The following is an 11957-nucleotide window of genomic DNA, read 5'->3' as shown; positions in this document are numbered from 1 at the left end:
TGGATCTGTTAGTGTGTATTTGTGGTGTTTGCCAAGCGCAATAAGCAAAAATAATTGTTGGGCTTGTTTGTAGATTTGTCCACTATCAGTTTCACAATCAATTGCTTGGTTGTTTGTGAGAAAATTACTTGCCATTTTTAAAGCAAATTAGTTTCCCCGGTTCTTAAAAGCTGGCCCAACTCTATTATTAGGTTTCTGACTGCTGGTGAAACGTTCAGTATTCCTGAAAATATGTAATAGAATAGAATAGGCCTTTACTGTCCTTGTACATATACAAAGAAGCTGTGGTAATTATGTTCAAAGAAATAAATGCCTAAAACAATAAATAAATAAATGTATGTAAGAATAAGTACGCAAGTAAATAAAAATAAATATAAAGTAAATAAAAATAAAGTAAATAAGATTAAATCAAATCAGAAGGAGAACAATAAACTGGGGGTTTATTAAAGGTTGAATACACTCAGAAGCAATACATAAATAAATAAATATTTTAAACATTGGGTCCTCCATAACGATACTTTCATTGCTGATTAGCAATTCCAAGTCAGAACAATCAAATATTCTGTGCCACTTATTTGCCGCAGAAAATTATTCATTATTTAGAAAACGAATAAGGCAATGTGAAGAAACACAAACCGGGCCCCTGAAACAGGGTGGCACAAACCGCCACCTGCAGTCACAGGACCTGACGATGATAACTCAGTGATCCTGCACACTTTGCGGGCAGTAATTTAGTTAAATAAGGCAAATAAAAATATTTTAAAATAATAAACTTAAATAAGAGAATAAATACATATATTTTTGATGTTTAAAAAATGAATATTTATTTAATTGTTTTTATTTATTTATTTTTAAACTACGCTTCTCAAAACGAAGACGGAAGTGAGGTGGAGCGAACATCCCGTTTCAGTACGACACTTCCTGGTGTGGCCCATGTTCCTTTCCTGACACCCGCCGTCGTTCAGGAGCGGAGACCGTTGATAGTTGCAGTTATGTCGGCAGCTGCTTCGGGAACCAGCAAGGCGGCCCACGGCGATGTGGCTGCGAAGAGAAAGAAGGGACCCGGTGCCCTGGCCACGGCATATCTCGTCATTTACAACGTTGTTATGACAGCGGGGTACGTAGCGTGTTTCCTCGTGCTAATGCTGCTGGGTGGTGGATGATAGAAATGTCTCTGGTGGTGCTGATGGGCTGTGCTAAATAATGGGCGAAGGAGTTCCCCATTGTAGTGTTACAGCGTTAATATTCTTCCAGTTTTTTGCAGTTATTAATGTCATAAACATGCCTAAGCGCGCTAAGGAGAAGCACAACTTTGGACGTTGTTCCTCCTGCATCCAAGGGCTTACAAAGATTAACATTAGAGGAGCAACAGACAGCCACCTGGCGTGGACATTAATTGTGACTGACGGGACGCTACTCCATACAGTACAGGAATATTATGACAGATATTCATTGTGTGCGGGTTTTTTTTTAGTTGTTTTATGTCAGAAAGTGCGGATTCACGCATTGGACATGCTGTTTTGTTGGATTACTGAGATTGATTTTTGTTTATTTAGCACCTGCTCAAATGAATGAGAGAGAATTATGAAAATGAAAGAAAGATTATCGTAAATGTTACCAAAACCACATGTGATAGTTTATAATATTAAAATAAAGTAATCTTTTTAAGGACTGAAAAGACAATTCGGTGATTTAAATGAGATTTTTTTTAAACCTACAAATGAGTTGTTGTTGTTGTTTTTTAAAGTGTATGTTTGGAGAAAGAATACGATTGTGATGGAGGTTGTTGTTTTGCATTTTTAATAATGCAAACATATTTTCTTAGCTTTTCAAATGGTAGTTATCTTGAACCGTGTACACAGTAATCCTTTTGCAGATTTTATTGCTCTGATTTTCAGACTGTTGCACAATTGAATGGTGACTTGTTTGCTGACTGTTCCAACCAGTTAGGCCACATTTACCCTCCTCAGTATTGACGGCCTGTACAGTGCTTGCTTTGTGCTGAGCACTTAGGGTGTTTTTTCGCAGGCACGGTTTTGCATATTCAGCCACAGCCGCTAAGCAGACCTGCTCAGTTTCTGCCTAACTGGCCCCAGAGTTGATATCAAATGCAGCCAAGACGGAGATTAAGAGTCATTAAAACCAGAGTGTGAAATGAAACTTTCTCTGAATTAATCTTAACTACATTATTTTTATTTAGTTCGCGTCTGACATTTCCAGCTCAGGGACCAATCCTTGAAATGAGGAAAAATATATACAAAGAATGGTAGCACAAGGTGGTCCAGCACCACCACTAAGCACCCAGTAATAAGACCTCTTAAATATTTTTTTTCTATAACTTGTTACCTGTGTGTGTGTGTTGTGTTTGTCTGTGTGCACATGTTTGCCAAAAGATGCAAAAATCGCAGCTGTTTTAATGGCTGCTTTTGACTGTATGTCACATAAACTACAGACGCATCATAAGATGTTTATTTCTACAGCAAGATCATCTGGTAGGCCTTGTTTTTCATTTATGAAGTGACCGCATTGCATTTTCCTCTACTGTTTAGGTGGCTGGTGATAGCTGTGGGTTTGGTTCGAGCTTACCTGGCCAGAGGAAGCTACCATGGGCTGTATTACTCCATAGAGAAACCTCTGAAGTTCTTTCAGACTGGAGCTGTTCTCGAGGTGAGATAACCACTAAAGGTGTGGCATAACTGATAAAAACTGAGCATGCAGCAGGTGTATGGTCTGTTGAATATGTGGTATTATTTCAGAGGTCACTACTATTGCTCATATCAGCACACACTATCAGTTTTGTATGTAGAGACTAGTAATGAGAAAAAAACCATTTTATTAATCCAGCATTAGCCTTTTGACACATATAGGGCAAACTAATAATGGACAGTGTCTAACAGTGTCTTTGATTCTCTTCAGAGTTTGGTATGCCCTGATAACTGATAACTTAACATGCCTCTCCGTACCATGTTGAAGCCACACAGTTAATGACTTAAGGATTTTAGTTTCTATTTTAAGTATTTTAAGATCCTAAAATTATAGTTTGGTGCAAACTACAAATGAATATCATTTTCTAATGTTTTTCAACACTAGGTTAAAAAATGTATGTAGACATTCTTTTAGCCTTACATGTGTTTAGAGTGGTCATGCTAACACACATACTGACCCAGATGTGTGTAGTGAGTGTTAGAGGTGTTGCAGTGATGCTGTCCATACGCACTGTATACTTAAAGTCAATATATTCCATTCATCAAATGACACATGCACTACCGACCTCAGCTTAGTTAGGTGATCAAAAATAGGACCAATGATTTTTGACTTGGTTCAGTGACTCTCAGCATTTTGTTTCAATAGAATATATAATGTATTAACGGGGTAGGTATTTGGAACATTTTTTATAGGAAATCTTCGAGTTCTTCTGCGTATAAACTGGACCAACAGTAGCTAGAGTTAAAAATGTGTCCGTGTACTTTATTCCAGAAACAGATTGAGTCAATTTCTATGATCATTTTCCTCTTTTACAGATACTGCACTGTGCTGTAGGTGAGTTTCTCCTCAGACTGCACCTTCCCTCACTTACACTTGCTTCGTGTCACCAGTGAAGCACAGATTAGATTTAGATCCATCCATTCAGTCATCCTTTTAGGTAAAGCTTCCTCACCAAGTACCCAGGACTAAAGTTTTATATATCTTCAAAGGGTAATGTGCAGAAATGCTTAAAAACAGCTGTTTAATTTGATTAAGCTTCTTTTTTTTAAACAAGGAAGGGAAATTCTTGAACGACCTTTGTTTGTGAGGCAGTGTTAACCTAATGTGGGTTTGTTTGATGGTGGGAAAAGCCCGAGTTCCTGGAGAAAACCCACACAAGCACAGCGAGAGAACACTGTCTGCACACAGAAGAAGCTCCCAGGCGTTAGTCCTTACCACTGAGCCACACGCTGCCCACTGAAACACAGTTATAAATACAGAAGCAAATACAGTGGCTTGCAAAAGTATTCGGGCCCCTTGAACTTTTTCACATATTTCCTCTTCCATATTGTAAGCTAGGTACCCGTGTCAGAAATGGAGTACATTGATTGTTTGTATTTTATAAATTTCATCATGCCTTAAACCCATGGCACATAAATATGTGTATTCAGCGTTTAATATGGTGTAAGTATTTTAGGCAGCTCTCTGATTTTATCCCCAAAAGAGGGAACATCCTCTGGGAGACTGTTTGGTGTGCTTCCCATTAGACCAGTTCCAGATAGTCCAGATCCAGCGAGCATTAAAACTCTTCTAGTGACTCAAATTTACTTCACTTTTTCTCAGTATGACCTTCAGTTACCTCTGCTACAGGGTGAAATATGTTAAAGATGCTGGAGAAATCGAGTATCAGATGTTTGTTGTTTACATTCCGAACAGAATATGAAGTAACCTTGATGGCTGTTTAGTTAATGACACATTTGGGTGGTTTTAAATTTGTAGTTGGCTCGTTTCTTTTCTAAACCAGTGCTATTTATTCCAGAGGTTTGAAAAATGTAGTTTAATTTGTGAAATCTTTGACCTTCACAACCAAGTTAACTCATCTTTACTGGAACACAGACACCCAGTTGCACCTTGTTGTTTGATCCTCAAACACGTCAGTTATTATAACGTCATTTTTTTTACTGGGCAACGCATGTTTGCAGATCTCATATTGACAAATCGGATAACAAAGCTTGATATCTCAGTTTACAGTTTTGACAGAAGACATAATTATGAGTCGTGAAATCGCATTTGTAGATGTAAGTCAGATGTAAATATGTACAGACAAACAAAACCTTTTCACATCTGAAGTGTGTACAAAAAAAGAGGGCAGAGAAGCTGTTTGCTTACTTGCTTACTTAATGTGATGAGGAGAGTGGCTGTGGCCCGGTTGGCCACGGTTGTAATGCACAAACCTTTCTCTCCGTTATCTGGGATTTGAAGCTAAAGCTAACTGACCTTTCATACTGTAAACAGGCTACCCGAGGCTGCTGTCCACATACACACACACACTGCATCATCATTTATAACTGTCCTATATGTGGATATGTTACTCACAAAGTCTCTCATCAGCATCTTTCTCAAATGTACTACTTTAAAAATTACATTATTATGATTATTATTATTAGCAATTTTAAATTTTAGTGAAAAGCTACATTTAGACTGTGAATGGAAGCTTAGTCCCACCATAACAACACATGACCCTTGAGGTTCCTAGGAACTCCCACAAAGGTGGTTAGACATTGTGGCAAGTGTTTACATGTCTGTCTGTCACTCTGTGGACACATTTTGTTAGTGTGGTAAAGTCATAACTGTGCAAGGTACCGCCACAAAGCTTTGCAGATGTGTAGCTGAGGCCAAAATGAACGTGGGCTCAAATATAGTTGTGCTCTGATCTATGATTGCAGGGCCGAATATTGATTTAAAGGAGCACAGATGTTAATAAATGGTTCATTGTTTGGTATGGACCTTTGTTTGTGTTACACATTTGTAACTAAGTTGTATACAAAGTATACAAAAATATAATAAAAGTGCTTAATATTTCCTTATAGCAGTTTAAGCCCTTACGTGCTACATACTGCTAGTAAAAAACAAAACAAAACTATACATCAGGACAGGTGTAACACGTTTAATATTCAGAATTAAACTGAATTAACTATTGAAAACAACATATTCTTTCTTCGTCTTTTTTTCTTCTTTTTTTGTCATCACTTAGGACAGATTCATCTATTTTCTTTCTTTCTTTCGATCAAACTTTACTGGAATTGTCACTGGGCAAACAGAGCTCTTGGTGACTGCCATGCATTTGACCCGTACAGAGGAGCAGCTAAAACATGTGACGTGTGAGTTAACACAGTGTACATGCAGAGCGTCTGCAGGCTTTCAAGGTTAACCTGTCTATAGCTGATGGATGGCAGCTGGTGCATTGCAGAAATGTTCCGCGCTTTACAATTAATGTTCTGAAAGTGACTGTGTAGACATGAATAGATTTTCTGTATAGCTGAAAGGGTGTACCAAAGAGAGGACAGTTTTAGTCAGCTGTACTAAAACCAGTAGTCTTGCATGCTTACGGTATATGTTCAGTGTTTGTGTGTTGCCTCATCTCCCAGGAATCGTACCATCCTCTGTGGTCCTGACTGGATTCCAGGTCATGTCCCGGGTCTTCCTCACGTGGGCTGTCACGCACAGTGTCAGAGAGGTACAGCGAGTTTCTTTCCTTTTGCTACTTGTGTAAACTGAACTTGAATTACACCGTCCTTCTACATTGTTTCATTCACTTAAATTCAAAATTGACCAGCTGATCTACTGTTTGCCCTGTTTGTAGCTTGAAGAGGAGTAAATGAGTAAGTAACATTACAGTTTTGCTGTAAGGCTGCAGGAATGAATCGACAGCATCTGTCTAATCTCTGATGGGTTTTATTTCCTGTTTGTCTGAATGATGATGCACTGACATTTCTCTCAAACTGTTCTCTCTTCCCCTTTACGTGAATGCATTTCTAGGGTGTATTTAGAAGAGTGAATTAATGCATAGTGCGCTTGTCTCTTTAACATAAAATGTACGTTGTTTTTAAAATAATATTTAAGGATAGTGAATGTTGGCCTGCAGTGTGATCTGAGCATCTGAAACAAACAGCATGGTTCTGTGAGGGGGGAAAGTCAAGTTTGGCCTACAGCAGAGTAACTACTGTAACATGATGCAAGGCCGTCTGTTCGCCTGTTCTCCCTCCATCATCCTTCTTTTTCTGTGTGTGCGCAGGTTCAAAGTGAGGACAGTGTACTGCTGTTTGTCACAGCCTGGACTGTCACAGAGATTATCCGCTACTCCTTCTACACCTTCAGCCTGCTCAATCACCTGCCATACCTCATCAAATGGGCTAGGTAAGAAATAATTAAAGAGTATTTTCATCCAATGGAGGACTGAAAGTGCTAAAAGTAAGAATAAAAGATGAAATAATAAACAACAACCTGAACTAAAGTAATAAAAAAGGCATTAATAATTTCTTTAAATTCTTAATATTTAATCTGCTTCCTGTGTTTAAATATATTTTCATCATCATCTTAAGAATTACATGATTAATGATTTTTAAAAAAAATATATTTATTTATGTTTTGCTTTGCATATTTTATTTCATTTTTCTTAACTTGTTTCTCTTTGTTTGCTTATGTTTATTCGTCCTTTTTTTTTTGCATATTATCAAAATGATAATATGCAAATTCAAATTTATTGAATTGCGTTGTGGCTCAACCTTTTACCTGTTAGTTGATCGATGCAAAGATAAACAGAAATGGCTGACTGGAGTCAGGTCCTTAGAGAACAAAGCCACCAAGCTGCTAATAATGCTTTCAGTCAGGACAAATTTCAATCTGTTAATAATTACATAAAAAATGCAATAAAAATAGACTCCTTGGGTGTTCCACTGTTAGTTCTCAGCCTGTTTTCCAAACAAAATAATAAATGTAATGAATGTAATTAAAGGAAAATAATTGATTAATGTTTTTGTTTACTTGACCTCTTTTCAAACCTAATTCAATCCTTTATGAATGAAAATCTTAAGGTCGTATTGCGTGAAAAGAGGATGCTAAAGCAGTAAGGAGTCGCTGTTCATCACATTACGTCAAACATGCAGAAAAGCTTGTGCTTCAACAATTAAAACACAAGCCTCTCTCTGTCTGCATCTACAACCAAGGCAACAGTGGTTAAGAGCCTCCCTCCCCGAGGTCTTTGTTGCTAGGAAGCAAATGGGACCATTGCTATATTGGTGTTCAACTCTGAGTTTGACGTGAGCCCTGAGAGACAGAAATTTGTTGTGCATTTGTGGAAAATTCATTGTAGGATCACGGAAGACAGTCGCTGGGTTTGGAGTGCAAGTTATAGAAGAGACAGATGAAGAGTTTTCTCTCTGTAGAAGACAACATCTTCATTGTGTGCACGTGTCATATTTAATTGCAAACTTTGCTTCTTTCTGTTTAAAACATGTGATTGCTTAACACTTCAATGATTTAGGATCTTTTTGAGTTGCATTTTTTGCACCTGCTGTTGCTTTATGTTTGTGTCACAGTATATATTTAAATCATGTCAATGATTTCTGCGTGATTTCAGATTTAATACTCTAAATGCTGCTTTGCATTATTACTCTTAATGTTTTCTATCACCTCTTACTTAGTGTTTTAGGGAATGATTTACTACGATACTGCTTCCTGTTACTAAAACAGCAAATAAACGATAAAGTGATGAGGCTAATTGTTTCTTTCCCTTCCCCTCTCATTAATAAACCTCTGTACTGTAGGTACACCTTCTTCATCGTGTTGTATCCCATGGGAGTGACTGGGGAACTGCTGACTATCTATGCAGCGCTGCCATACGTGCAGAAGACAGGCCTGTACTCTGTTACCTTACCCAACAAGTACAACTTCTCTTTCGACTACTACACCTTCCTCATCCTCATCATGATTTCCTACATTCCCCGTAAGTCAAAGGCGAGACTTTCCATTCTACCTTGTGTAGTGAAATAGCCCATTGTTCATTTGCAGGTTGTTTTTTTTTGCATCAGAAACTGATCAATAAATGCCATTTTAGACATTTAGTTTTGAAAAATATTTGCAGACTCCTAATCAAACATGCAGAGCTCCCTGTGGGAGGATTCTCAGTCACATCTTCAGATGGCTTTTTGCATGTTGCAAAGCATTTCTCACTCTCATAACTTCATTTAGAGGCTTTTACTTTTTCACTTAGGAGATGTAGTACTAAAGTGCTAAATTAAAAAAGAAATCAAAAAAAGTCTTCCCTTTTCTTTTGAACAGGGAAGGCAGTTTTGCCCTTAAAACACTAGAAATCTGCTTATGTATGCGAATTGCACTTAAGGATTCACTACTGTTGGTTGGTGACTGCTATGAGCTGAGTGCTGCTTGTTTGTGGCCACCCTAATATTTACACATTTCACAACAGAGAGCCTGTAAAACTGAGAAAAGAACTAAACATGGCATGAAAAGTTAGGAAATGGTTGGATATTTCTTTGTTGCAATAATACTTCTTGGCAATAAATCTGATGTTGCCATGTTTAAGTTGAAGGTTTCGGGGCTGCAGCTACCAAATAGGATGTTGATGAGTGAGAAGTGATGGACTTATGTTATCAACCTTGTCAACAACAGTGAAAGGGATTTTGGTCCTAGTTGTCTCTGACAGCCCGGTTATTTACGATCTCTATCTGAAGAAAATGTTTTTTGTATCCTAGCAACAATAAGTGCTGAGAGAAGGGTGCTGAAAATGAGGTCATGGCTGCTTTCAGCTGCCTGTGGACACAGACCCATAATGACATAAGCTATTACATAATTAGTGGGGTTTTTAAAAGAAAAAATAAACGCGCATATCAAAGGCATAATTACAATATTATGCACTCAGTGGTCACATTATTAGATATGCATGTGGAATCTATTGCAACTGGTTATAGTTTTCCCCTTTTTTGTGGTATTGTAGGAAATGTGTAGATAGAAAGTTGGTTCATATTTTGTTGTTGTTGTTTAGTGGTCTGTGTGTAATTTCTCAGTGGTGAACGTGTTCTCTTAAGCACTCAACATCTGCACTTTGACTTAACTGTAACTTGAATAGGAGTTGGTGCACTGATCAGCATTTATTGGAGAATGTATTAATTTGTTCTTTCCCCCTGCCTCTCCCAGTCTTTCCCCAGCTCTACTTCCACATGATCCGGCAGAGGAAGAAGGTGCTGGGTCACATAGAGGACTACGGCAAAGTGGAGTGAGCCCAGCGGCATTCAGCAAGATTCAAACGAGGGGGGAGAAAATGAAAAAAGAAACCAAAACATCAAATAAACGAGGAACAAAATTACGCTTATTGGAAACCCGACCAGGTTTAAACTGCCAGAACTGACCTGGCAGACGGTCCAATTATCAAGTAACTTTCTTTAATACAGCCGTTGTTTTGGTTGTACACAAAGAACTGGTGTTATCTTTTTGTTTTGTTTTTTCTCTTTTATATTATTCATGAACAAACTTACAGATTATTCATTATTATTTTGTTTAGTCAGAGAGCTTGCAGCTGTGAAGGATCTGTATTTTGACTTGGGTACAGTCGAGCGGCTGTCTGAGCAGTGAGCAGAGCTCCATCACGTAAAGCTTGATTCGAATTATACAGTGATATAATTCATACCTCTCCCCGCTTCCCTTCCCCTCTTTTTAAATGAAACTTAAAAAAAAAAAGTAGAGTAGATTTGTTGCCTCCCCACGACTCGTTTTTTGGTTTCTTTTAAGACGCTTTGCTTTAGAAAGAACGATGTGAAGTCTAATACTGAAAATTGGTGTCTGTAGGATTTGCAGGTACAGTGTTCGTTGCTGCAAACTGTGGTCCAGATGTTTGTGTTCTGTCATTTATTTTATTTAAAGGTTTGATTACATTCCTGATTTAGTTCAATAAACCTTTCATTCCATGCTTGCATGCTTGGGTTTTCCTGTCCATTTTATTCCTCTCAGCCGTTGTTTGCTTGTTTGTGGTTGTGGAGTCTGCCTCAGCTTAGTTTATGTTTACTCTCTAAAAGCTTTAAAAGTTTCCTGGCTTTTCAAGTGATGACTGTGAGCCGTGTCCTTTGATTTCTTCATTGTTTGATGTCCAGGTGGTTCAGACACTAATTCCTGTGACTAGACAAGTCCCGTTTTTGTTTTTTTTCCTGTGCACATCCATCATTTTTCTGCCTTTTGTTTCTTTAATCTGTTGGATGTTTATAGCATTGTTAGCTTCATTTAAATTATACTTTAAGCGTCAAGATTAAAGCATTCCTGCTCCTTTAAGCTCCTAGTGTGTACCCCACCTCTTACAAACACAGTCCGTGTGTCTTAAAGGGGATGTTTTAAAAAGAAAACACTTACAAAGAAGTTATTTTGGCATAAGATACGGGACACTTAAGCAAAAAATAAAAAGAGCAGATAGCACAATCTGTAGTAGCAACAGTGTTTTGGGATGAAATAAGCTTTGATAATGTAAAACTACATTGTAGCCTAAATATGTGTTGGAGTTTTCACTTTTATTTAAAAAAATCCAGATTGGGGTCTGTGTAGTTTGGTAAATACGCTTGGTGGTTATTATTTATGTAGAGGATTGTAAACTAAAGTACTTTTCATATGTGACAGCTACATGGCATTACAGGAGTAATGATTTTCTCCTGTGGGTTTTTTTTTGTTTTTTTTTTTTTTGGACACAACGTTACATTTGAGCATTATGATCCTGAATGCTTGATATTTTCGTTGGACTCAGGTGACTCCGTAACACCAGGCTCGAGATTACCTTTGAGTTAAAACATAATGCTTGCAGTAACTGCCTTTAAGCACCTCATCAGCAAAGCAGTATCAGCAAAAAAGAAATAAGTATTTAAATAAAAACTTCTTTTTTGTCATATCTCTGGTGATAACTAGCCATGCACAGATTTGTTGGTTTCACAGTATCTGAGATTTCTGCCTCCATCACAGTGCATTAGAGGTACTTTGGAGTTTTGTTGTGGTTCCCAGAGAAATGTCACAGAAGCAAAAAAAAAAAAAAAGACAAGTTTCCAAGTTATTCTGAATCAGTAATTGATGATAGGTTTTTAAATACACACAGAACCACCCATAGTGCGATGCAGCCCTTAATAAGTTACATGCATGTTTTATAATTCACAGGAAAAAATGCTCCCTTGGTCACACCATGTGGTTTTTGATTTATTGCCCTGATTACTTTTGGAAGTCTGTAGTTAAAATAAAACTTGAGGCTGAAATCTCAGAAACAACTATCTCTTAATTTGAAGGGATTTGTGTACATCATGCTCCATTATGCTGTTTCTTCTAAAAGTCAGTGTCACGGATTACAAACAACACAGATTATGCTGCTAAAGTTCAGCTTGCTGTCACGATCCTAAACCACTCCTTTATCCTAGCGATGTAAGCACCGAGTGGCTGTAATGTCAAAACCA

The 11957-nt window shown here is 37.7% G+C and overlaps 1 protein-coding gene across 1 annotated transcript; it reads left to right on the top strand.

Annotated features, from left to right (window-relative positions):
• The first annotated feature begins 903 nt into the window (after window positions 1-903).
• Window positions 904-10453, top strand: hacd2 (3-hydroxyacyl-CoA dehydratase 2). The gene is made up of 7 exons (XM_004568974.5): window positions 904-1117; window positions 2550-2667; window positions 3522-3540; window positions 6114-6202; window positions 6761-6882; window positions 8292-8470; window positions 9679-10453. The coding sequence occupies exons 1-7, from the start codon at window positions 993-995 to the stop codon at window positions 9759-9761; spliced, it is 735 nt and encodes a 244-aa protein (XP_004569031.1). The 5' UTR covers window positions 904-992; the 3' UTR covers window positions 9762-10453.
• The last annotated feature ends 1504 nt before the right edge of the window (window positions 10454-11957 follow it).

This window comes from Maylandia zebra, linkage group LG16 (assembly GCF_041146795.1).
Source record: "Maylandia zebra isolate NMK-2024a linkage group LG16, Mzebra_GT3a, whole genome shotgun sequence".
NCBI lineage: Eukaryota > Metazoa > Chordata > Actinopteri > Cichliformes > Cichlidae > Maylandia > Maylandia zebra.
This window is presented reverse-complemented; position numbering and strand designations above follow the sequence as displayed.

Excerpts from the sequence above, each read along its gene's own strand:
- hacd2 (XM_004568974.5), top strand. The coding sequence starts at position 993 with ATGTCGGCAGCTGCTTCGGGAACCAGCAAGGCGGCCCACGGCGATGTG. Across the intron at positions 6,203-6,760 it reads TCACGCACAGTGTCAGAGAG|GTTCAAAGTGAGGACAGTGT; the intron begins GTACAGCGAGTT and ends GTGTGTGCGCAG. Across the intron at positions 8,471-9,678 it reads CATGATTTCCTACATTCCCC|TCTTTCCCCAGCTCTACTTC; the intron begins GTAAGTCAAAGG and ends TGCCTCTCCCAG.